The sequence below is a fragment of the Alexandromys fortis genome, unplaced genomic scaffold (assembly GCF_014885135.2).
Source record: "Alexandromys fortis isolate MF-2015 unplaced genomic scaffold, M_Fortis_MF-2015_v1.1 scaffold_37, whole genome shotgun sequence".
NCBI lineage: Eukaryota > Metazoa > Chordata > Mammalia > Rodentia > Cricetidae > Alexandromys > Alexandromys fortis.
The window spans coordinates 10,363,766-10,390,078 of record NW_026067914.1 but is presented as its reverse complement, the minus strand read 5'-3'; the positions used below and the strand labels follow the sequence as shown (position 1 = coordinate 10,390,078).

The following is a 26,313-nucleotide window of genomic DNA, read 5'->3' as shown; positions in this document are numbered from 1 at the left end:
TCTCTAAACAAACTTCCTCCACTATTCTGTTTTAAATGGTTGTCTCGCTCTATGTAAAATAATTAAACTTACTCTATGAAATACTTCCAATTACTGTGATGTGTTAATCATTTAGTTTTAAAAATTCACTGAAATTGAAAAATTGTAAGATGCTTTATTTTACCATACATTGGTCACCTGTTTCTTTCTTTAATATATTTTCACAATCTTACCCTTAATGTAACACAAATGTTAAATATTTTCTTACTTTGCTAATATGACATAAAGTTTCACATATTCTACTAGGATTAAACAAAAAAAAAACAGTGATTCTGAAGTCTATTATGGATGATCTAAGGATAACTTCTTTACTTGCTTTCTGAATATTTTATGAGGAATTAGAGAAATTATACAGCATTTAAAAACTCTTGCAATCAAAACTCAAGTCAAAATGGATCAAAGACCTCAACATAAAGCTAGCCACACTAAACCTTACAGAAGAGAAAAATGGGAAGTACACATTGGAGCAGGAAAGTACTTCCTAAATATAACTGCAGCAGCACAGACTCTTAGAGAAACAATTAATAAATGGGACCTCCTAAAACTGAAAAGCTTCTGTAATGCAAAGGACACGATCAACAAGACAAAACGACAGCCTACAGAATGGGAAAAGATCTTCACTAACCCCACATTAGAGAGTGGTCTGATCTCCAAAATATGAAATGAACTCAAGAAATTGGTCATCAAAAGAACGAATAATCCAATAAAAATATAGTACACACCTAAACAGAGAACTATCAACAGAGGAATCTAAAGTGGCTGAAAGACACTTAAGAAAATGTTCAACTTCCTTAGTAATCAGAGAAATTCAAATTGAAACAACCCTGAGATTCTACCTTATACCTGTAAGAATGACCAAGATCAAAAAGACTAATGACAACTTATGCTGGAGAAGTTGTGGGGTAAAGAAAACACTTCTGCATTGCTGGTGGGAATGCAAGCTGGTAAAGCCCCTTTGGATGTCAGTGTGGCAATTTCTCAGAAAATTAGGAAACAACCTTCCTTAAGACACAGTAATACCACTTTTGGGTATATATCCAAAGGATGCTCAATAATGCCATAAGGACATGTGCTCAATTATATTCATAGCAGCATGGTTTGTCATAGCCAGAACCTGGAAACAGCCTAAAGGCCCTTCGACCAAAAAATGGATAAGGAAAATGTTGGTAAATGTACCAACATTTACACAATGGAGTACTACACAGCAGAAAAAAAATAATGACATAGTGAATGGATGGAGCTAGAAAACATCATTTTGAGTGAGGTAACACAGACACAGAAAGACAATTATCACATGTACTCACTCATACGTGGTTTTTTAAACATAAAGCAAAGAAAACCAACCCACAAACCACAATCCCAGAGAATTTAGATAACAATGAGGTCCCTAAGAGAGACATGCATAGATCTAATCTACATGGGAAGTAGAAAAAGACAAGATCTCCCGAGTAATTTGGGAGAATGAGGACCTTGGGGGAGGATTAAATGGGAGGGAAGAGGCAGGGAGGGGAGCAGAGAAAAATGTAGAGCTCAATAAAAATCAATAGAAAAATAAAAACTCTCGCAACACTTCTAAGGATGCCTATTAAGTTTTCATCACACACGTGACAAAAGACAACCACCTAAAATCCATAGTAACTGGAGTTATGATAATATAATTCTTTCTTATGATATTTGTAGATACCTCCATACATACACATGCACACACACACACACACACACACAAAGAACATTGAGTCTATTTTCTGTTGGCCAGTTACATCTGACCAAGTTGCTTCTTGGTTCTCGGTCGCTTAGCCCTGAAATATTCAAACACAAACTGTATTAATTAAATCACTGCTTGACCCATTAGTTCTAGCTTCTTATTAGGTAACTCATATATGAATTTAACCCATTTCTATTAAACTATGTATTTCCATGTGTCTGTGGCTTACTGGCTAAAGTTTCAGTGTCTGTCTCTGGTGGAGTTGCATGGCTTTTCTCTGACTCCACCCTTCTATCTCCTAGCATTCAGTTTGGTTTTCCTCACCTACCTAAGTTCTGCCTTGCTATAGGTCCAAAGAAGTTTCTCTATTCATTAATGGCAATCACAGCATACAGAAGGAAATCCCACATACATCATCTGAACAGGGATTTTGTCCTGGCGTGTGGTTGATATACCCAGTGTCACTCCATTGAAGTAAACCAATTGTCCTTCTTTTGTTAGAAATCAGATACAAATAGTATTTGGGCGAGAAGGGGGGCTTTGTTCCCATTTCCTTTTATCAGTCTAGGTATTCTTTTCAAGCTAAACATTGTACAAAGATGGTGCATTCTCTCACAGTCTCTGTGAACTGAATCTATATGTTTTTTATTCCAGTTTTGTAGAGAAGATGCTTTATCTTTGGTGTCACCTGCTATCTCTGGCTTTAACAATCTTTCCTCCTTCTCTTCCACATAGAGCCCTGATCCACTTTCCAGGTGCATTCACACAAGTAGACTGATTATGAAAACATCTAAAGCAGCGGAGTTAACTAGCTATCACTGAGTCCAGTGAATTAGAAGCCACACCTTTCATTTCATTGCTTTAATTAGACTTTGGAACACATACCTAAATTCCATCTAATTAACATGAAAATAATTATAAAACGCGATTTCAAAAATTGGCCTGGTCTTGTACATCTCTATAAATGTATATGATTTATTTTTTCTGTCATAACTTACATGTCCGACAGTGACTGAAATGTCTGCAAAAGAATACATTAAGAATGGCTGTCGATACTCACATAGAATTCACACTGAATGCCCACAGAAATTTTCATTTCCTCTAACTTTTGTGAGCCAAGGAAGGGGAAAGAATGCTAGCAACAAAAGCATTAGCAAAGCTCCTGACATATTCGAGGCCACTCTTATCACAATTCACACATTTCAGCTTCCTTTCATCCTTCTGAGTTCATAAATGCTAACTCTGCTCCTTTCAACCTTGTTCTGGCCTTACACAAAGCTAAAACAGGCGCCTCTATTTCCATCCTTGACCAGAAAGTCAGAAAAGAATATGTGTTCTCTCTGATTCAAGCATTACTCACTGTGAACATGGTCAAGATGAAGCATACATTACCAGGAGAAAATGACAAGAGAGGAAATTAGGAATCACTCATTGCTCTTATTATATCTCCTAGAATACAGACAAAGGTTGCAGCCTTGAACATATTTCAAGAGGCAATTTTTACACTCTAGAGCATGTTATCTATAACAATGTATTTCCACTCCCACTCTTTCATTCCAACATTAAAGAAATATATGTTAAATAGAGCTAGTAATATCTGTTGTGTTCTCAATGCATATAATTCATTAAACATACTATTCATAGCCAGAGCACAATGTTTATAAAGAATTACTGATGTGATATTATGGATGCAGGTAAATCAAACCTTATAAAGGAAGTACATTATTTACAATGGAATTTATTTCAGGATATTTATATCTAAAGTTTATTTCTTTAAATTGCATATTGTGGTATTGATATGCACAACTCTGGTCTTTTTCTTTTGTGTGGTTTGAATGTGTATGTTTTCACTGTGCTATGAGCACTGTAAAAACAAAAACAAAACAAAAACAAAAAACAAACCAAAACAAAAAATCTAGGGAGATTATTTTTTTCTTTTCATAAACTGAATATAAGCACCATTAGATATCATTTGATATAAACAAACAAACACACATACACATGTACACATGCACTTCTTATACTCTGAGCTGTGCTAAGATAAAAACTAATTCACTATTGTAGTATATGTACAATGTGAGTACATAGAGAAAGCACCAACACATGCTCATAGACTACAATACTGCATGGAGATGCTTTTAATATCAACATTATTTTAACCTTATGAAACAAAATGGAAGACATATATGAACTTTGTATGTGTGGGAATTTAATGGTATACATTGTTCAGTATAGTGAAAAACTCTTTATAGTTTGAGAAGAATGAAAGAGATAGGTAACCAAGCAGTTTGCCATCAAAGGTGTTAGAAGGGAACAAAGCTATGATGCCTTCCAAAGAAGAAAGTCATGAGGCAGTAGAACAGAAAGCCAATCAGAGAAGGTGAGAAGAAAATCCAGGTCACCTGCAGCTTTTAGGAATCAGACATACAGCTCCAGACATAATGTTTACTTAGAGATACAACATATATCAAGCCACACAGAATTTAGGGATATAATAAGGAGGTCAAGATCAACAATACAGAAGAAACAAAAATGGAGAGACTTCAATAATTAATTTATTTTCTCTGGAATTATATTTTCTTTTATACTTGAGTGCATTCTTATGTGTGTGTGTTCACGCACACATACTCACAGGAGATCAGTCTCTGATATTGCTCACTGGCTTCTGTCCATTTGGTGTTTAGGAGAGTTTTCTAATGACCCGAAGAAAAGTAATTTAGTTAGGACTGTTGACACACCTATCTATGACTATCTAGTACTACATGCAAATTCAATTGCAGCTGCCTCTTTAATAATGCTTCTTGGGGATGAAGTTTATATCTTCATGGTTACAAGGAAATCACATTATCAATAATGATGTCTTAGCCATATTCTGTTTAGTATTTTATTGGGTGATGTTCAGTAACCATTTGAGATGACAGCAAAATAATGCTTCTCTGGACTCAGAAGCTAATGCTAAACATTGGAAAAAAGTATCCCGCTCTTCCACTTTATTTGACAAAGGGGACAACAGTTACTAAATGCATTTGAAGTGAAACTCTTAATTTTAAGATGTATCCCTGGACCATGGTATAAGATAAATCAGATCTTTGTCTAATTTTAAGGTAATAACTGAACCCTAAATATTAATGGGCTTTTAAAATTTATTGCTAAGGCTTTGAAATGTATTTCTTTTCAGTTTTCAGGACTTTTAAAATAATTGTCAAATGTTCTTGGCCTCGGAACTTCAATTGTAGATACCTGATCTAAAAAACAGTTTAATCATGTAAATATATTGAAAGTACTTGAGTTCAAAGTACCATCATTTTCTTTAGTAATTTGCCTTTTTATGCTCCCATACTCATTCCATTTATATTTTCTTTTACACACTATTATTTAAAATATTCTTCATTAGAAGAATAAGCCATATTAATAACTAACACAGAGTTGGCATTATGAATTTAATCACAAGCATTTACTCATATAGTATTGTCCACTAATACTATCCCTTCCAGTTGTAAAGCTTTCAAATTATTTCACCAAGAAGGAACACTACTCCTCAAGTTTCTATGAGAGCATGTGTTAACAACTATTTCTTAGAATGGATTCTTTCCTTTTGTGCTGATCCTTTGTTTTTTACTTTAATATGTGAGTGGATGTGAGGGTTTTAAACAGTGTTTCCAATAATTTTTTGCCTGTTTAAAGAAGCTAAAATACCAGCAATCAGAATGCAATATTGGAGTTAACATGCTTCAGGTTTTGTTTCTTTGTAATTTGGAGACCAGTTTTCATAGCAAAAGTTACTCGAGTGCTAACTATGTAACCATGCCTGTAAAGGACTGTGCAAGATTTATGTTTCTTCATCCTGAATGCTGGAGTTACATGGATGTGACTCCAAGTGCTGTGATTCCTTTGTTTGCTTTAGTTTTTTTTCTTCCTTCCTTCCTTCCTTCCTTCCTTCCTTCCTTCCTTCCTTCCTTCCTTCCTTCCTTCCTTCCTTCCTTCCTCCCTCCCTCCCTCCCTCCCTCCCTCTCTTTCTTTTTTGTTTGTTTCATTTTTAAGTTTAGTTCAGGCAGTGGTAAAGTCATTATCCTCCTACCTCAACCTCTTCCCCTGGTTTAATCTGAGGTACAATATGTTGTGATGACATTAAGCTGAATATCTTACACAGTACTTTTCAAAACATTTTCTCTGTCATTCCCTCTGTCACCTTGATAAGATCATAACTGAATGTGAAGAAAGTTCCATCTTTAGTGGAACCCAGTGATGAGTTTCTACTTTGGGAAATAAGCAAGACTTGATCACATTTTATGTTCCCACTCCTCCTCCTATATTGCAAAGATGCAAGAAATCATCTTACCCTTTAGGAGGATGTCTGCCTCTTCATTTTCGACAGTGATTGACTTTACTCATATAACTACTGACTATTGAAACCACTTTTATTCTTTTGTGTCACAAGTGATCTGCAGTTTTATTTTTTCCTCGTGTAGGAGGGAGTATTTCACAAAGAGCAAGCATAGATGAAGAGAGTACAGATGGTACATAGACGTTTACTCTATGTAAAAATGAAAAAGATACTGAGCGCATTTCTACTAGTGACTGAAATTACTGTGCAACACTGTGGGAAAGCACATGAGCAGCAAGACACTGTAAGACCTGTGAACACTTGCAAGCACCCTAAATCATTGCTTGTAAAATGAAGCATTTTGCACCCTTTCTCTGATGTTCTCTGCTTGCAAATGTTTATGAACGCCTTATTACATGGGATACAAAATTAGCTTTACAACTGGAAGGGATAGTATTAATGGACAACATTATATAAGTAAATGCTTGTGATTAAATTCATAATGCCATCTCTGTATTAGTTATTAAATGTATTATTTATATATTTGTATTATTTGTATAATTTAAATAAGTATTAATAAAATATTTGCTTATTTCAAAAAAATTGATGCTAGGAAAAAAAAACAAATTCCCTTGGAACACAGGTAGATATAAAGAAAAATTAAATCCATATATATTTATTATGTCTAATCCATACCTTATTTCTCATATAATATGAGGAATATCATGTAATAATGAAAGTTTTGTCCTCGAACATTTGCTTGTTTTAAACATTAATCCTAAATTATGGAGATTATAATTAGCAAGCAATCTTAAAAGGAAATCTACAGGAGAGGTTTCAAACTTATGCTGTATTATTCTTAGTGCTCTTTACCAAAGATGTGAAGAATTAAAAATAGCAGATATAAATTCATTTTTAATATATAAAGTAATTTACATGAATGTATTCAATAAAATTATAGCTATGTGATGATGCTAATTGCATTCTAGCTATGTTGACCTCTACTTATAAACTTGATATCAGAAAGGAAAATTTTCTATAAAAATATGAGAATAATTATTATATGTATTCTCTGAAGCATATTTATATCACTAATTCCACTCCATAAAACATAATTTTAAGAATTCACAGGGTAATTCAATGCTCATTTGCAGTAAAAAATAAATTTCAATCAGAAAAAAATGCATCAGTGATGTTCCACATAATACAAAACTCTTCTGCTCCAGTGGTAATATGCTATTAACAGGTTATTGGGTTCCAAGTAGAATGAACACAAAACCAATGTGCATATCAAGGTCAGATTGTTCAAAAGAATACTTTTGGGCATTACTTATATGAGCAGCTATAGAAATATGGACAGCAACAATAAGCATCAGAGTTAACTTATTATTATTAGCATAGAGTCAATAGTAATATGTAGAGGTAATTAAAAACTCTAATGAGAAAAGAAAACTATCACGTCAAGGTATGTTGAAATATTACTTAAATTGAAAGTGAAATAAAAGTGTTTTCAGATAATCAAATCCAAATAAACATCATGAGTGTATGGATAAAATTATATCCAGTATATGCCAAAGATTTATAGACTTCAAAAAAGGCATAAATCAATAAAACATATTAATATTTAAAAATATAACACTGGAAAAGCTGCAAATTTAAAACATTGTATCAGCATTTCAGAAATAAGTAAACTGAAATCCTGAATGCTAAATTATAACAAAGATAAATCATACAAGAATCATTTTCAGATATATGTATGTAAATTAGAATGAGACAAAGTGACTCACGGAAGATATTTCTAGATGAACTATGTTTGATACTAGGCCTGCTCTGGTCGAAATGGCAATAATCAGTTTGCTAAAGAGTATGTAATGTGGAAATAATAATCTTGAGGTAGTATATATTTCAACTTTGGGGAGAGTACAGAACAGCTACTTAATATGTGCATACATTGGATTCACAACCTCCCATAGAAATTATGTTAACTATTATTTAATTAATGATAAAGACTTTTTAAACACAACAGCAAACATAGATGTAAATTCCAAATAGCTAAAAAAGGATAAATAAGTAAATGATTATTACAAATATCTTATTTCCATTAACAAATGGAATCAAATTGTATATCCAGAAAGTATAACCATAGAATTTTGAACTACTATAACATACATTTTCTGAGATGGCAGAACATGATTTACTACCCAACACGTATGGCACACAAATTATTTTCAGGCATATATGAAAAACATACTGAAATAAATTTTGACAGATACTACTAGTACTGCATTGTTGTTATAGGATGAAACCAATGAAATCAAAGTCCTGTAAGAATAACTTTTAAAGAAATGAATGTGTTGTAAACTATAAAGCTGTCTCAACTGTGTTCATAATAGCATTATTTGTAATAGTCAGAACCTGGAAACAACCTAGATGCCCCTCAGCCAAAGAAAGGATAAAGAAAACATGGTACATTTGCAAAATGGAAATGTACATTTAAAAATGTACATGTGTACATTTGCAGTAAAAATAATGGCATCTTAGAATTTGTAGGCAAGTGGATAGAAGTAGAAAAAAAAACATCCTGAATTAGGCACCCAGACACAGTATGACAAACATAGTATGTACACACTCAAAAGTGGATATTATATATAAAGTGAGGGATAACCAGACTATAGTCCATGGCCCCAGAGAAGCTAGGTAACAAAGAGAATCCTCAGAGAGACACACATGGTTCCCCTGGGAAAAGAATTAGAAAAGATCTCCTGAGAAAATTGAAAAGGGGAGTGAAAAAGGAGGGTGGAAGGGAAGGGGGAGGAGGAAAGAAAAGGGGGAAGAGAAGAGAACATGGGGGAACAGGTTGGCCGAAATGGGTGTGGTACAGTAAGGGAGAGCAAGAAAAGAGATACCTTGATTGAAGGCACCATTATGGGTCTAGCAAGAAAACTGACAGTAAGGAAACCCATGATTTCACAAGGATGACTCCAGCTGAGACCCTAAGCAATATTGGGGAAGGTGCTTGTACTGACCTTGCTCTGTAATCATATTGATGACTATGTTAATTGTCATCATAGAAACCTCATCGAGCAACTGAAGGAAGCAGATACAGAGATCCACACCTAGCACTGTGCCAAGCTCCCAGAGTTCCGATGAATAGAGGAAAGAGGAATAATATCATAATCAAAGGGATCATGGCCATAATGGGGATACATACCCACAGAAACAGCTGTCCTGAGCTAGTGGGAACTCACTGAATACTGACTGACATCAGGGGAATCTTCATAAACCAAACTAGGCCCTATGAATGTGGGTGACATTGTGTGGCTGGGGTAGTCTGTGGGACTACTGGCAATAGGACCAGGATTTATCCCTAGTGTTTGAACTGGTTTTGTTGGAGCTCATTCTCTTTGGAGGGACACCTTTCTCAGTCTTGATATGGGGGGAGGGCTTGGTCCTGCCTCATAGTGATATAGTGATGTATCAGACTTTGTTGACTCCCCATCGGAGCCTTAACCTCTCTGAGGGGTGGATGGGGGTGGGTGGATGGAAGGTGGGGGGTAGAAGTGGAGGGAGCAGGAACTGGGATTAGTATGTAAAATGAGAAAAGATTATTTTAAAAAAATATCAAGCTAGCATTTTCTCTACTAAGGAAAAGAAAGCATTTCTCATCTTTTGCTAACTTGGTCAACTATTATTCATTCACTAATTTATTCATTATTAATTAATTCATTCATTCTTAAATATGCATCTGTCTCTACTTTTAATAAGAAAAAATATTTCTCTGAGTGAAAATTTATTATAATCACATTCTCATAAATGTTAGCTGTAAACTTAATTTAGCATTCAGTACTTGTATCTCACTATGTACTTAGCTATTGCATATCTACTCTGACTTCAGTTACCTCATGAGCTCAATGTAAAGCATGGTGAGAGTTTTTGTAACCTTTTCCTAGCTTTGTTTCCATGGACACCAACACTGCAAACCTGTGATACTTAATACAGGTCAATACATTTTCCTCTGTGCAGATTACAAAATATTTGCACACGAGAAAATCAAATATTTGTGGCTGTCTCCAGTAAATACCTTTGGTCCAGAAAATACAAAGTGCCATCGTTCTTAAACAAACAGACATACATCATTCATTTATAGAACAGCACTGTTTCATCGGGCAAGGCGGGGCTAATTAAACTCCCAGTTTCTTATGTCTCCTTCACCCAGAAATAGCATTTTGGCAGGTAGCTGTCATAGCCTGGAAGTGAAAATACCATTGAGCTTATTGTAGTCACAAATATCATTTAGGGTACAGATGACTTCATCTATTCTCTCCTTTTGCCAAGAGTTAACAGTGTTCTGCTAACTCTGTTCAAAGGAATTTTTAGCATTCATTGAATAGAGATGCTATGAAGTACAAAAATTCATGCCAAAACTTAGTAACAAACTTATAAATAGATATCTACCATATCTAACCATTTCCTACATGGGTAAAAGATTGGTTTATTTTGTAGAAGTTACAAATCTCCAGATATGTAGTTGATCGATACACACATAGAATCTAGAAACTGTTGTTGCTTAACATTGAGAATTCTCCATAACATAAAAATAATATTTGCTATTAAACTCTGCATACCAAATGTAAAGTTTCATCACAGAAACGTGTGTGAGAACAGCCAAGAAGGACTATATGATATTTTATGTGACATGCCACGATCAATCTTAAATTTTAATTATATAAAACATTAAAATATAACATTAATTGATAAAGACTAGATTTAAAAAAATTGATTGAATTTCTGTCAAGTGTGGTGACATATCACTAATCCCAGTACTCAGGGAGAGGAGGAAGGATCTGTAAGCTAGATGCCAGCTTTTCTACAACGTAAAGTTCGGCTTCTAAAGTAGTCAGGTCTACATAATAAGAAGATGTCTCAAAAACACAACCAACAAGTAGAAAATCAACAGTGTTAAATAAATAATGAATATACTAATAAAGCAAATATTTGAATTCCCTAACCTTTTTTGTTGTATGATTATACAATACAATTTGAGCTTCGCATTATTTGGGAAATTTCCTAAGCCTTGTTTCCTATAAGAAAATGTCATGTTGTATTATGACTATAACAATGGGGAATGTTGTCCTGTGTCAAACCAGATGTTATTTTCATCCCTCTTTTTGTATATAACTAAATCTAGAGACATAGCTATTTCTGCTGATTAACTTCTTGTCTTTTTCCTACTTATCCCCCCTTTCATTATCTTTTAACATTTTTAACTATATTGCTAAAGCAATACGTGTAGGATTTATCACCTGCATTCTTTGAAGTAGATGAAGAGAATGTTGGCATAATATAAATAGTTTAAAAGTCCTAAAGCCAATAGAAGCAGAAGTGTTACTAAAAATTATGTTGAAAATACTGACAGTCGCTTATAACACATTTAATAGTTAAAGCTGTTTTCAGTTACATATACAACAAAAACAATTAAAGTTCTATAGGGGGTCAAGGACCTAACAAGACCACCCACAGAACAACTAACTTGGGCTCATAGGGGCTCACAGAGATTGAATTGACATCCAGGAAGGCTGCATGGGACAGACTTAGGACTCTGCATATATGTTACAGTTCTGTAACTTGGCCCTCTTGTAGAGCTGCTCCTAACAGTGGGAGCAAGAGTTGTGTCTGACTCTGTTGCCTGCTGTTAGGAACTTTTCGTCCTTCCTGGTTGCCTTGACCAGGGTTACTAGAAAAAGTTGTGATATAGCATGACTGGTTAATATCTCTTGGAGGCCTGCCTCTTCCTGAAGAGAAGCAGTGGACGAGGTGGTAGATGGGATAAGGGAGAGAGGAAGTGGTGGGAGGGACTAGGAAGAGAAAGAAAGGGGAAACTGCCATCAGGATGTTAAAGAAATTAATTAATAAACATGCAAATAAATAAACTTCCTTAAAATTAAACTTAAGGATATATAACAATAGCTGCAAATCTTAATTCAGTATTATTTGATGCATAATTTACTTATACATAAGTATTAGTTTATTATTTTTTTCATTTAAGATATGGAGATTGCATTGGAAAGTAAGTAAGTCTAATTCCATGCTATGAGGCATTGTACAACAGAAGTAGTAAAGATGAATGGTCAGTAACAGTGTTGGTAGTTCATGATAGAAGATGGAGCTTTATAAGCTGTCATTGAGTAGTTGGTCAAAATATTTAATATTTTTCATATGTGTTCTGAGTTTTAAATGACTGGGCTATAAAGAGCATTCTGGAATAAATGCATTCATAAATCAGAGTATGGCTGCTGCATACACTGAACAAAATAATGACAATTTAAAACATTTATAAAGCTATTTTATTTGGATTCTGAAAATCACTGTAACTTACAGTGACTGCACCAGGTAAACTTCAGTAAATTTGGAGAGTCCATTTCTCTTTCTAATCTCACTTTTCCTTGTTATTTCTATATCACAAATTATATATCAAATTTCTATAAGCAGAAAGTGAGCTATTGCCCATTATACTATATATTCTTCAGCACACAAAGGATCTTCTGTAAATATGCAGAGGATAAATTTCCATAGTTGAAAATAAATATAAACAACATTTTTATCGATTTTATATCTGCAACTGTATCCCCTCTGTTATCCAAAATTTTGCTGTAACCAATCAGAAAGTGCACAGTGAAGGTCAAATATTGCTTATGAACACTGTGACTATACTCATGATGATATGAGTAATAGGGTACACAACTAGGTGTGAAAATTATAAAAATTCAACAGCTAACTTTAGAACAAAGATCTTCTCAAAGTTTGAATAGTGATAACATAGAGGAACTGAGTTAACAATTTCTTCTGACATTTTTCCTTCCTAGAGGGAGGAAAAAGGTGCCATGTATGAAAACAAGTAAATAGAAAATATAAACAAAAGAAAACAAAAGAAGACAGAAGTTTTCAGAACTGTTTGAGAGGTACAATATTTGAAAGGCTCTTTCCCAAGAGTTCAGTGAGTCATATTCTCTCTCTCTCTCTCTCTCTCTCTCTCTCTCTCTCTCTCTCTCTCTCTCTCTCTCTGCCTCTCTCTCTCTGCCTCTCTCTTTCATTTTTGACTTCTTTGACAAATTGTCATTAATATGTCTGTCTACCCATACAAGTTTTACTAGTCCTTCCTGGTCATATTATCAAGTTAGGAAATATTCCAACAGTTTTAGAATTAACCAAATTTAACAGCAAAATAATTTGAAAGAGAAGAAATGTCAGAATTAGAAATGTCATGAGTCGTGAGTCTTGCAGTTATTTAAGAACATAGGATTCAATTCCAGAAAGCACATGGTTAATTGTGTGAATATGCATTGTACTAATTATTGTTGTTCTTATTTGGTTGACCATAAAACCATTTCTTCAAAGTCTAATTCAAATCTTAATTTTATTTTGAGGTTCATATGTATTTCTAACTTTATAATTTTATATTATCTGTGAAATAATGTTTTCTTATTTCCTGTAATATCTATTTTGCAAAACTAAGATAAAACTATGAAAATCTCTTTCTCTTATAACTCACTGGCCCCTTCCCCATTTTAGTGTGTGAGGAAGTTGTCCAGTGATTAATTCACCAGGTTTAATTTACCAATGCAGTGGCTCTGGAAAAAAATTGCAGATTTAATTGGGGAAATGATAGTACTTTAGTCATAAATCTGTGTCCATTTTGCATTCAAAGTATAAATTTTTATGGAGTTTAAGCATATAACAAGGCTTAAAACTTAGGTTATGACTGGTCTTTGCATATGCTAATAGTTGCTTTTATAAACATCCAGAAAGCAGCTAAAGTAATAATAAATGAGATTTGATAAATAAATAATTCTAAAAACTGTTGGAAGGAGCATTTAATATTAAAACATATGAACAATAATTACTCATGCAAGATAAGAGCACTAACAAAGTAAAGAACTCACGTATTTTGAGAAGGAAATTAGGTATTTTATATTGTTTTCATATTCCTTATATTTTCATATTATTTCCAGGAGAAAACTGAAAATTATTGAAAACCAGTTTTGCATTTATAATCTTCCCTGGACAAAAATATGATTATTATTATCTTCCACATTACCTTTTAGTCTACTGTTTAAGATAAGTAGGCAAAGGGAAAGGAGAGTAGACACAGCTAATGTTTTAAAATGTTCACTGCAACATTTGGGAAAAAATGTGTTACTTAGAAATTAATTAATAAATAGTACTTAGGAAACATTTTAATTTTAAGTTAAATCACAAATACAGGAAAAGGGGCTTCAACAGTCATAGGATTATAAGTATCTCCCTTCTCTGTTTCCATTTTCCTGCAACTGTGAAACTATAAGGCAGAACCATTTCAGTGGCCTGTGACCCACAGTGAATTCTTTATATATTGACCCTCCACAAAAAAAGAATCGCAAAGCAATTTCAAATCCTTAGACGCAAACGTTTGCTTGTTGAACTTGAAATGTCCCGATGATACCTATTAACTAGAATGTGAAAGTGAAGTTAAATGAAGGATATAGAGGGATGCCATATGACTAATCTCAAGGGAAATGGGATGGAAGGAAAGAATCATTAGGTGAACTGCACTGTACAAAAGTATATGACCTAGGTAGCCATGAAAGAGAGATCGCAAGAAAGAGGAGATAATAGGCTTCAGTTAACGGAGACTGTATTTGAAAAAGTACTAGGCCCACACAAATTGAAATAGAACAAGATTTTGACAATTTCTCAGGATAAATGTCCTTCTGGTTTGAAAGATGTGGATATAGTTTTTCCATCAGTTATATATTTTATTTTTTTCTGCCTATTCTATTGCATATTCTGTTTTCAGTGGATCAATTCTCAGTCTCTCAATTTTAATACTTATAGGTCAAGAATAAGAAAAATAAATGTATGGCAAGTGGTTGATTGTCAGAATGTAAAATCATTCATGATGTCACATCAGGGTCTCATCACACCTGAGAATTGTGCTTATGTTATGAACAATAAGAGGGATCAGGAGAACGCTATGAGGATAAGAAGAAATTGGCTATGAAAATTAACAGTAAGAAATGTAAAAAGTTGTCATTATAAAAATTATAGGAGGCATTGAACTAAAACAATCAAAGTGTTAAACAGGGAAAGAAAGAAGAAACAGACAATGAGACAAACTGAAATCTAGGACCCCGAGAGTGAATTGTATTATCACTCTACTATTTCCCTTCCTGAAGGCTGGTGGGAAACTGTCAAGGAGGCTGAAATGGACATTACAGTGTACCATACTAAAGGTAGCGTCTTCTCTTTCTTCAGGTTTTTGCTCCATTGTTTACTAGATGGCAGTCACACAGGAACCCAGCTCACTTGATTTAAGAAGCAGAATGTTAAGAAGTTATCTCTCATACAAGTCATTCTATTATAAACTGCATGAACTAGTTATTAAGATACATTGATAAATTTTATTATATATAATTACTATATTTTACTTTTAGTCATATAAAACATGAATTATTTTAAATAATTATCTAAGACAGTCATTTGTTTAGCAGATGATAATCTTTTATATGTAAATGCAAATTTATAAACATACATATTTATATATACTTATTTCACATCCTGGCTGCAGTTTCCCGTCTCGCCTCACCCCAGGACCCCACCCTACTCCCCCTCTGTTCCAACCACTCAATCCACTCCTCCTTCATTTCTGTTCAGGAATGAGCAAGTCTCTCATGAATCTCAACAAAACATGACATATGAACTTGAAGTAAAACTAATCACTCAAACCTCCCCTGCTCCCCTATGTATAAGGCTGGTCCAGGCAATCCAGTAAGAGGAGCAGGGTCCCAAAAGGCAGTTTATTCATGATTTTTAAATGTCAATGTTAGTTTGTGTTGGTTATATGCATACTAAATAGAATAATATCTAGCTAATAAATAATGAGTCATAACCACAAGTCATGACTATATTGCTTGTTGCTGCTTATTCCTTTCCTTTCCTTTCCTTTCCTTTCCTTTCCTTTCCTTTCCTTTCCTTTCCACTTCTTTTTTTCCCTTCTCTTCCCTTTTATTTTCTTCTCCATTCCTTTTCTTATTTTCTTTCATGGATGGTCTAGCAACATAGTTCAAGTTGACCTTCATTTTGTGATCCTTTCCTGACTCATCTTTCCCAGTGTTGCAATGGCAGGTGTGGGTCAACCTACCAGATTTCCCATTCTGATATCTATAAAAAATGTTTATTTATATCATTGCGTGAATGGTACATTTCATACAAGTCTCTTTGGAATAATTTATGGTAACACCATAGGATAATAAAACTCATCAAATATTTTAGGATAATTGTTAGTAATGTGGAGTTATTGTAAAGGATAATGAGTATCACATTCAAATTCTGGTTTTTCCAGAGAAAAAAAATCTTACCTTTCCTACATATTGAGTGTCTGTACCTGTGTACTCTTCTAACAAGAAGAACTGATTCCACATCCAGCCACGCTTGGTACGATGGAGCATTTTCCCATCATCTTTTGTCAAATTCACCATCTTCCTAAGACCGTTAGCCTTTGCTTGTAATGGGCTGTTATCAACTGTATGGAGAATGCAAGTCCAGATGATCAGTGGAAGACAATGGTAAGTCCTCATTATCTTCTACTTCGGAAGGATAAAATTTTAAGGTGTGACCTGTAGAATAAAAATGATTTTATTAGGATGTGTATCTTTTATAATGGAATACTTTTATATACTATTTAAAGTTATAAATATATAATGTACATTTAAAAAAATATCAAAGAACAGTCTTTAAAATCATAAATATTGAAATATACACATAATTGGTAAGATTACATAAATATTCATAAGTACATTGCAAATATGTATTTCAAAAATCTTATTTAACATAAGTAAAAAATAAGCACAAAAATTCAAACCACTAATAATTCTGCAAACTAAACTTTTAATACAACAGTTATATTATTAATTCTTTAAAGTTGTAAGTATTAATAGTGAAGAAATATGTACATGTCAATGAACATATACACTGCAAATGGTATTATATTTCCTCTTGTCTAACATTTTTCAGAATGTGTTCTCCCTCTCCACGGTCTACTATAGAAATGAATTGAATTAAACCAAGGGAGTATGGAATAAAGTAGTTCTTCACTAATAGTAAAAACTAGATTCCATAAAGACAAAATAGGTTAAAAGTCCTAAATTTAATTAGAGAAAAAAAACACAAAAGTAGACTTTCTTAACTCTGATTTTTCCTACTGTGAGAACTTTATTTTGACATTAAGTTTGCTGATCAGTCTTTCAGAGAATTTTGAGACACACTGTTCATTTCTAAACAGTGTTTTAATGGAGATGTGCATTTGGGTTTTTTGTTGTTGTTTCTCGTTTGTTTGTTGCTTTTTTTGAATGTAGACATTTGAGTGAGGTAATCTAGTTTTACTGGCTATATCAGATTTTAGAGAATAAAAAACACTGTGAAACTGTGTAACTTAAAAATATAAAATAAATTTCTTTCTTTTTCAGTGTAATGAAATCCATGGAAATATTCCAATATACCCTTCAGAACTCAATCTAGCTAACTAGAAAATTGTTGGAGGGCAAAGAAGAGATTTGGTAGGGAGGGTGTCAATGAAATTTATCATGTCATTTCAGTAAGGGATCATGACGCTTCTAGAAATATAATGAAATGAATACAGATTACTAAAATTCTCTTATAAGAATGTGTATGATTCTTAATAGGAACACACACACACTCTCTCTCTTTCTCTCTCTCTTCAGTTTTTATATCCCGTTTCTTTAATTTGACTACTGCAGTGACTTCTTATACTCCTATAACTTTACAAATGCCCCTATGAAATTTCTGAGAAATATTTGAAGTGCATTATGAAATATCACTGAGTTTCATGCAAATTCCTGCTGAAGCTGTATTGGGTAATGAACCGTGTGTGTGTGTGTGTGTGTGTGTGTGTGTGTGTTTCTTTTCCAATACCAATCTATTAGGCTGTGCACTTTATGTTGTAGACTGTAAAGTTGAAAGAGATGTTTGGAGATTTGGGTACTTAATTTTACAAATAAGACATTTATTTAGGCATTAGAATGTGACAGTCTGGCCTGGGTGTTTGCACTATTCCCCAATATCTATGCTGATAACCTATATCCCCAGCAAATATTAATTGGGTGATGACTAAGGCAGAGAACAGACACTCATGGGAAAATCAGTTCTTTATAAGAGCATGGTGGGAATTGAGTTCTTTTAAACTGCACCTTCATGAGAGCACGTGGAAGATAGACAGCCCTCAAACTGCACCAGTAAGAGGTCCCTTTGATCTTGCACATATCAGTACCCAACTTAAAAAAAAAAATGATTGCTGCCAACTCGTATATTTTATTGAAGTAGTATCCAGAATCAAGAATGAGAAAGAAAAAATATTCCATATGTATTTATTTGAAGACTATCTAAAATTTGCCCAATTAATAATTTTACCTATATTTCTTCTCTGATCTGCACAGATATTATCTGGATCATTCAAAAGCCTATTGTTTGCATTTTTGATGTATCTCTATTATATACTTTTTATAAATTTCCAAGTAATTATTTCTAAAGTGTCACATCTCACCTCAAATATCCCTGTTTTATCTCTCATTGTACATTTATGACCTTCTTATGATGAACATAGCATTTATGTTCATTCATTCAGTATTCAGCGCAATGACCACCTTCATTTAGATATAATGCAGTTTCTATGCATGATGTGAGAAATTTGTAGTTCTCTGTGCCCTGCACACAACCCACCAGGCACTTATTATTAGAGTCAAACTATCTCGTTAATGGATTAGTGGTTAATACTTTTGAAGCTTATTTTCAACCCTGGGTCACCTACTGAATGCCTATCAGTCTAATGTATAAATAAAGACTACCAGAGACAGATGCAAAAATTGAAAGTAGAAAGTTTATTGCTTTTGACCAGAGTCAGAGATTATTTGTGTTTCTTAACATCAATCATGAAATTTGTGGTGCTCTCACTGAAGTTCACAGAAGTTTGCATTAAGTGTGATTAAATGTTAACAACACAGCATGTCTGCTATAAATTATAGAATGATTTTTTTTTATAAACTTTGCTACTCTCTGATTTAATACCTTTGCTTTAGTCAACTCTTGTATTGGTAGATTTGTTTTACATTTAGGAAACATTACTGTAAACCTCTTGTGGCTAATTTAGCACCTGCACATTCTTTGGCTCTGAGATAAAAGTGCACACTTTAAAAGGTTTTCTGCTATATTTGGTTTTAAAGTTAGCATCTCCTGTCCCATGGGGTTTATTAAAAATTCTTCACAACCTTTATTTATTCAATAGCAACAAGCTGATTACTAAATTTTCTATGCCTAATTAGGTCTATCAGCCTTAAATGCTCTGCATTTTAATCTCACTTTTGTTGATAAATAACTACCATCAGATGTATTACAGATTACAGCATTTTAGTTTGGTTAAAATTGATTTTGTAATCAAGGGATTCATTTGAACCTTATTAGTTTTAAAAACTGAACATCGTTTGATTATTATATCCTTATTCACTTAATTATATATCAATTCCATTTCATTTCTATTTTAGAATTAAGAAAAACATGTACTTTGTTGTACTTAAGTTAGAAGTTTACCAGTTAAATGCCTAACTGAAAATGAATATATTTCTGCCTCTAAATACCCATATAATTATAATCAAAATGAATATTTCTAATCTTTATTATTAACCATGGAACCACAGGCACTGGAGTAATAAAGCAGTTATGATCACATGATATGGCTGGTATGATCCTATGCAAGAGCAATATACATTCTCAACTACAAAACCATCCATACAGTCTCTTCAGAGAGATCATTTAATACTATTTGTCATGAATGTTTCTAACAAGAAATGCACTTATAACACAAGTGTTCATGATTAAATTTGCTACTTTATCATTATGAAATTTCTAGTCAGCAAGGAATTTTGGCAAATATTACAGTTGTAGTCTTAATTGACTCATAATTTATAGTTTTCTCAGTGACATATCTGAGTTCTCGAGAAAGAAAGCTACACATTACTCATATGTATTACCTTTTTATTGGCATGACAAAACACTATGGCCAAAAGAACATTATAAAAGGATTCAATTTGCTATTTTCCATTAGAGAGCATTAGAATCCACGGTGTACATTGTCAGGAGAATGGCATTAGAACTGTACATTAGATCATATATCTTGGTCCACAATAACAAGGCTGAGAGAGATAACTGGGAATGACTATGTTTGTTTTGTTTTGTTTTGTTTATTGTTGTTGTTTTAAACCTCAAACCTGTCACTAATAACATACCACTTCTTATTAGACCAGACCTCTGAAACCTTCTTAAAAGTTTTACAAACTGAATCTTAAATATTTAAATATATCTACCTGTGAGGGTCATTCTCATCCAAACCATTTCTGGAGCAATGTAGAAATCTCGTGCAAAGGAAAGTTTCTGGAATCCACAAGTTCACCCTAGCAAAAATTCCTGATCATGGGAAATATGAAGTTTGAACTGGCCATCTTCTCTAACCAAGCAAGGCTTGTTTAGAGGGACTGGAACACCATTCCATCCCCAAAACCTTTGACCTACCACTTACTCTCCATGCAAAGATTTGCTGGGTAAAGTTTGTGCAGGGCTTGTTGCATGGGCAACCAATGACAGGTCCATCCTGAGACACATGCCATGCCTGACATTTCCTGGGGGGCCAGGAATAAAGTATGGATATCCCACTGACCTAGGGTAGAAACAAACATGAGCAGGCCCGCCCTCCCCCCAAAATATAAATAAGTCAAAGAAATGCCTCCTAATAGTATTCTGCTATACTCCTGTACTGGAGCTTAGTATAAAGGATCATGGTCATCAGATATGCTTAACCCAGCCGCTGATGGGAGCAGATGCAGAGATCTTCAGTCAAGCGTTAGGCAGAGTTTTGGGAATCCTGCTGAAGATGGGAACAAAGGGTTGTAGGAACCAGCAGTGGTGATGATGCCAATAGAAAATGTCCCACAGAATCAACTAACCATGGCTTATATGGTTATATAGAGACTGAAGTGAAAATCAGAAAATCTGTATGGGTCTGACTTAAATTCTCTGAATATATATTATGGTTGTGTATCTTGGTATTCCTGTGGGAATTCTTACAGTGGGCTCAAGGGTCTGTGTCTGATCTTTTGCCTGATTTTGGTTTCCTTTTTCTGCTATTGAATTGCCCTGTCGAGGCTTATTATGAGAGGTGTGCCTAGTCTTATCGTTAACTTGCTGTGCTATGGCTGGTTGATATTTCTGAGACTTGCCCATTTCTGAGAGGAAAGGAGAAGTGGATGTGGCGAAGAAGGGAGGCATGGGTGAAGGGCATGGAGGGCAGGAAGGAGAGGAGGAAACTGCAGTTGTGGTGTAATATATGATAGAAGAATAAATAGAAAAGGAAAAAGAAAATATAGGAGACAAATACAGATATAAAACATTCTGCAAGTGTTAGCAATCAATAAATTTCATATCAGCATGAAGTTTGACCACATCCCAGTAGAAAGGTTGAAACAAAACCATAAAACTCTTCGCTAGGATGATGAAGAACAAGAGGAATTCTTCATTGCTGTTATACCACCCACAACAAAGACGCCCTTTGCAATATTTAAAAGGGATAAAAGTTTTATACTCTAGCACAGCAATTGTTTCTATTTATCATACTTTAAAATATTTTTGCCAAGAAAATGCATAGTCAATTTTACATGTTGTTTATTCACGTTCATAATTTTAGATATTTATTCACTTTTATTCCATGTGTATGCATCACATACATAGGTAAACACAGGGCAATCTGCATAGGGTATTCAATTCTGTGGAACTAGAAACACAGGCATTTGTGAAACAATTGGCTTGGCTTCTGGAAGTTTAATTTGGGGCTTCTGAAGAGCAATGAACAACCTTAAATACTGAGTCATCTCTCCAGGCCCCCAAATGCCTTTTAGAAAAGGAACACATACATAATTTTCTGAACACTCAGGAAGCGGATTATAACTTAATGATAAAAATTAAATGGGGTTTTAAGACACCAAAAAGCTCAAAGAAATGTAAATTCAAATTTCTACATAATTGACTCTCTTATGAGAAGTCTGTGTGTGTAATTACTCAGGTTATATGGCATTCAGAACTAGGCAAATTCATGAAGCTCCAAAATATCAAAAACTTTCCAGTGGTTGCTGAGAAGGGAAGATGTGAGGGGGGGCACAGAGAGAGGCAAGTCACAGCAGGTTTACTTATGAACACTGTCCTGTATAATAATACAATGGTAGGTCATAAAACTTTCAATTTCCAAAACCTATTACAGTTTACAATAGGGGTTTCAGGACTGTACCTTATTACATTCAAATTAAAAGAAAAGAAAATCTTTCAGAGCTGAGGTCTAGAAGGCTAATTCCGAGGGGACTCACAGCCTAACAAAAGAATTGGTCTCTGCTCCAAATGATGAAAGAATTTTAGTGATGAGGGTGGTAAGAAAGAAGATACTCATGCATCTTTAAAATGGGTGCTGCTTCTGACAGCAATGGAAAAAGAATTGCACAGACACTCTGCTGCAGTGAACAAAGACATTCCCCCTGGGGGTAGGTTAACAAAAAGTCATCGTGATGTTTTTATACCCTGCAATTAAACAGTGAAGTAAATTGGTGAAACATTATTTGATAAAATTCAGAGGTAAGAAATCCAGTGTTAATGCAATGTCAAACCAGTGCAAACTCGCTTACTATAATACAGATCAAAAGACTAGCTATTAGAAAATGTAGAGATGTATAAATCCTATGGACAAAATGCAAATTATTAGATATGTCAAAGAGAAGTCCTAAAATAATATCAACAAGCACCAATGAACTGACTTGCAACCCAAAACATGGATTGGAATAAATACCGTGATCCAACAAAATAAAACAGAATATTATCAGTTCTCAGACTAAAGGAAGAAACAGACTTGTGATGAGTTTGAAACAGCTTGTATTGCTGTACAGTAAAGCAGTATTATAAAACACATACACAAGTGAAGCAAAACTACTATATTAATGTGAGTATAGAAGTTATGAATGGATTCCTAATTGCCCACACTAAAATAACTTTTACAGCATAATTGGTAATGTTGCATTATAGTCTAATAAATAAAATAAGAATCATCAACTTTATAGTTATAAACATGAGTGATTGATTTAATAATTGTGAAAAGAAATTTAGGGAAAAATGTATAGCAAGTAATTTATGTCTATATTTTGCCATTATGAGGAAGAACCTGTATTCAAGTTTCTTAACAATAGGACAGAGCAAGTTTCCTTGCACAACAAGCCAAATAATAATTTGGTTAAATCCATAATACTATACTGGGAAAGTCACAACACCACAAGATAGTGAAATCATTATCAATATGTTATAGCATGTACCCTTCAAATAATGTGAAGATAATGCAAGTCTTTCCTTTGTGATGTTCCTCTACCATCTGGCAAGCACAATCCTGCTTTAACTACCATCACATATCTTGGTATGACAGAGTATCCACTAATCAATGGTGTACAGCTCTTCAAAACAGCCAACGTCTCCATTAATAAAGAATGTCCAAGGTACATTCCTTGCCAAGAGGAACTTCATAAGACATGAATAATAAGGAAAATATGGTAGCCTGTACAGAATGCTAGATGAGAAAATTATACAAGACATGATCTATAGAAGTTCTAATAAACCAGGGACTTGATAATAATTTTCAATATCATTTTAAATACATGGAATTGCTGGGGGGTTTTTTTCAGCAGTTAGTAATATAGAAAATGGGTGAAATGTTTTAGACAATTAAGACTTAAATTTTCATTTTTTTGTAAAATTGAAACTATATTATAGATTAGTCTGATCTAGGAAAATAAAGAAAATTAAATTTTATAATATTAAATTACGTGTGAATGAAAGTTTTTTTTATTTTTATGTATTTTTAACAGAGAGAAATTCTCTATTAGGGTGACATTTTAACAGAATCATGGAAGAAGTGGGAAAGGTACCATAGTTTAAATGTTTAAAAACATCCCCAGGGAGATGAAGCAAACAGAATTCCGTGGTAGGAAACTGGGGAGAAGTGTGTCTTATGGAAAAAGCCTTTGAAGACAAACAGTTGCAGCTAAAGATAAGTGAACGTGGCTAAGGCAGTGAAGCTAAACAGGTAAAGTATTCTGCAATTTTTGAAGTCAGTAAGTTTTCACCTTCATAATTTTGTTTCCTTTTCTGTTGTTGTAATTAAATTTCCTGGCAAAAGCAGTTCGAAAAAGAAGGGCTTAGTTTCATCCACAGTTAATGTTCTAGCCCACCATGGCACAGGGACACAGAATCATCAGGAACCTGAAGCAACTGGCCACATTTGTCCACAATCAGAAAGCAGTGCATGAATGAGCTAGGCTTGCTTGCTTTTACACAGTCCAGTATCCTAATCCAATAAGTAGATTTACAAACTGTGGAGTGGACTTCTTACATCCATTATCTAAACCAATACCAATAGATGTACCCAGAGGCCATTATTACCTACATAATTAGTCACAGCAATCCCCTACTCCTATCCCATTCCAAATCAATCTCCTGTGTGATTCTACAACCGTTCTTCATTGAGAATTAACACTAACCATCTCAATGGTGAACCAAATCAGGCAGAGGCTTTGTTCCATCAATGTGTTGAATAATTCATCATTAAACATGTGGGCATAACTAAAATCATACATTCAATAATAATATAAGTCCAGTTCAAAGGAAGTTGAGAAAACACAGATATTAAAATTCAACTTGAGTTTACAGTATATTATTAGTGAGAAATTATTTCAGATACAATCATCAGCCAGTCTAGTTTAAAAAAAAATCATTTTCAAGGAAAAACTTAGTGTTATCAGGGAAGTAACATAATGGGAATAGCTTGACATAAAGCCATAAGCAAATTGATTATTTGAGTGATTTAGAGAAAAGATTGGAGTCTGTGAGGGTTTTGTTCTTGTTTTGTTTTCAATGTAATTTAACAATGAACATGAACGTCCCTAAAACTTGAAGACAGCGAGGCTCTAGGGAGAAGAATTGGAAGTAGATTAAATCTTTCTAAGTGGAAAGTTGAAGGACCCATGATAACTCTTTGGAATACATTATTTTACAAAACCATGAGGGAAGTGTGGATAGTTATTCTTTTGACAAATGAGAGTGAGATGCTTGCTTTATAGGCATTTTTGGACATCTCTGGGAAATTAATTCTAACAGAATCATGTATAGCCATACAGAGGCAATCTATGCATCATATCAGAAGAAAATGTTAGTATTAGAAGTCATTTACTCAATGGTATTTCATCTGCTGGGCCAATGTAAGCGGAACTTGCATTTGTGTGTCAAAGTTTTAATCAGCAGAGAAAAGCTATAAATATATTTTCAGTCTGTGATTTCATGTCAGCTTTCTGTGTCAGAAATGAACATCAGAGTCTGTCAGAGGCAAGTTAATGACTGTGCCATATGAGTCATTCTCCTGTATCTGCTTCTCACTGAGCTCTCACCAGACAGAAGATGGGGATGACAGCCACATGACAAGAGTAAGAATCTTCAGAGACTAAAGCATGAGTAGTTGGAGAAGAGCTATCCTAGGAGGGGGGTGATGGTGGAAAAACACGAATTTCAGTAGCTAAGAAAGAAAGAAACCTTTGGAAAAAGAAACAGTAAAGTTCAATCCCAATTAAGGATTCTTTCCCCCTGGAACGGCAACTACGGAGGATTGCGGCTATTGCTTTAGACATAAAAGAGTCAGAGTCATCGGAAAAGTTGTAACCCATAGTTAGAGAAAACTGGGGGTCAGAAGACCAGCACAACTACAGGTTTTCATAGGGGAAGATGGAGGACAAAAGAAAAACAAAGCAAAGAGCAACAACAAAAATCCAGAGATTTCAGGAAGACACCCAATACTGGATATGTCAGCAAGCAGGTTTACAATACAATTAGGAAGACAAAATGTAGTCCAGATACTGGACAAGGGAAGTTAATGTCATCTATCCTCTGATTTTGACAATTGCAACAGAAAGAGGTTATTTTATTTACTTTAATATGTATGTGTGTAAATATGTATGTATATTTACATCACCATGTAGCTCTGTCTGGTCTGGAACTCACTAAATATGTGCACCAGACTGACCTTAAATTTAGACAGAGGCCATTTTTGAAATTCTCTTGCTAACATTGTGGA

At 34.1% G+C, this 26,313-nt stretch overlaps 1 protein-coding gene across 2 annotated transcripts in view; it reads right to left on the bottom strand.

Moving 5' to 3' along the window:
• The window catches only part of Cdh9 (cadherin 9), a 94,252-nt gene that overhangs the window by 33,205 nt on the left and 34,734 nt on the right, over window positions 1–26,313 (bottom strand). For both annotated transcript variants that reach the window (XM_050139071.1, XM_050139072.1), the window contains exon 2: window positions 16,463–16,720. In XM_050139071.1, coding sequence (XP_049995028.1) covers window positions 16,463–16,681 — 219 coding nt within the window. In that variant the 5' untranslated portion in view covers window positions 16,682–16,720. The remainder of the gene's footprint in view (window positions 1–16,462; window positions 16,721–26,313) is intronic.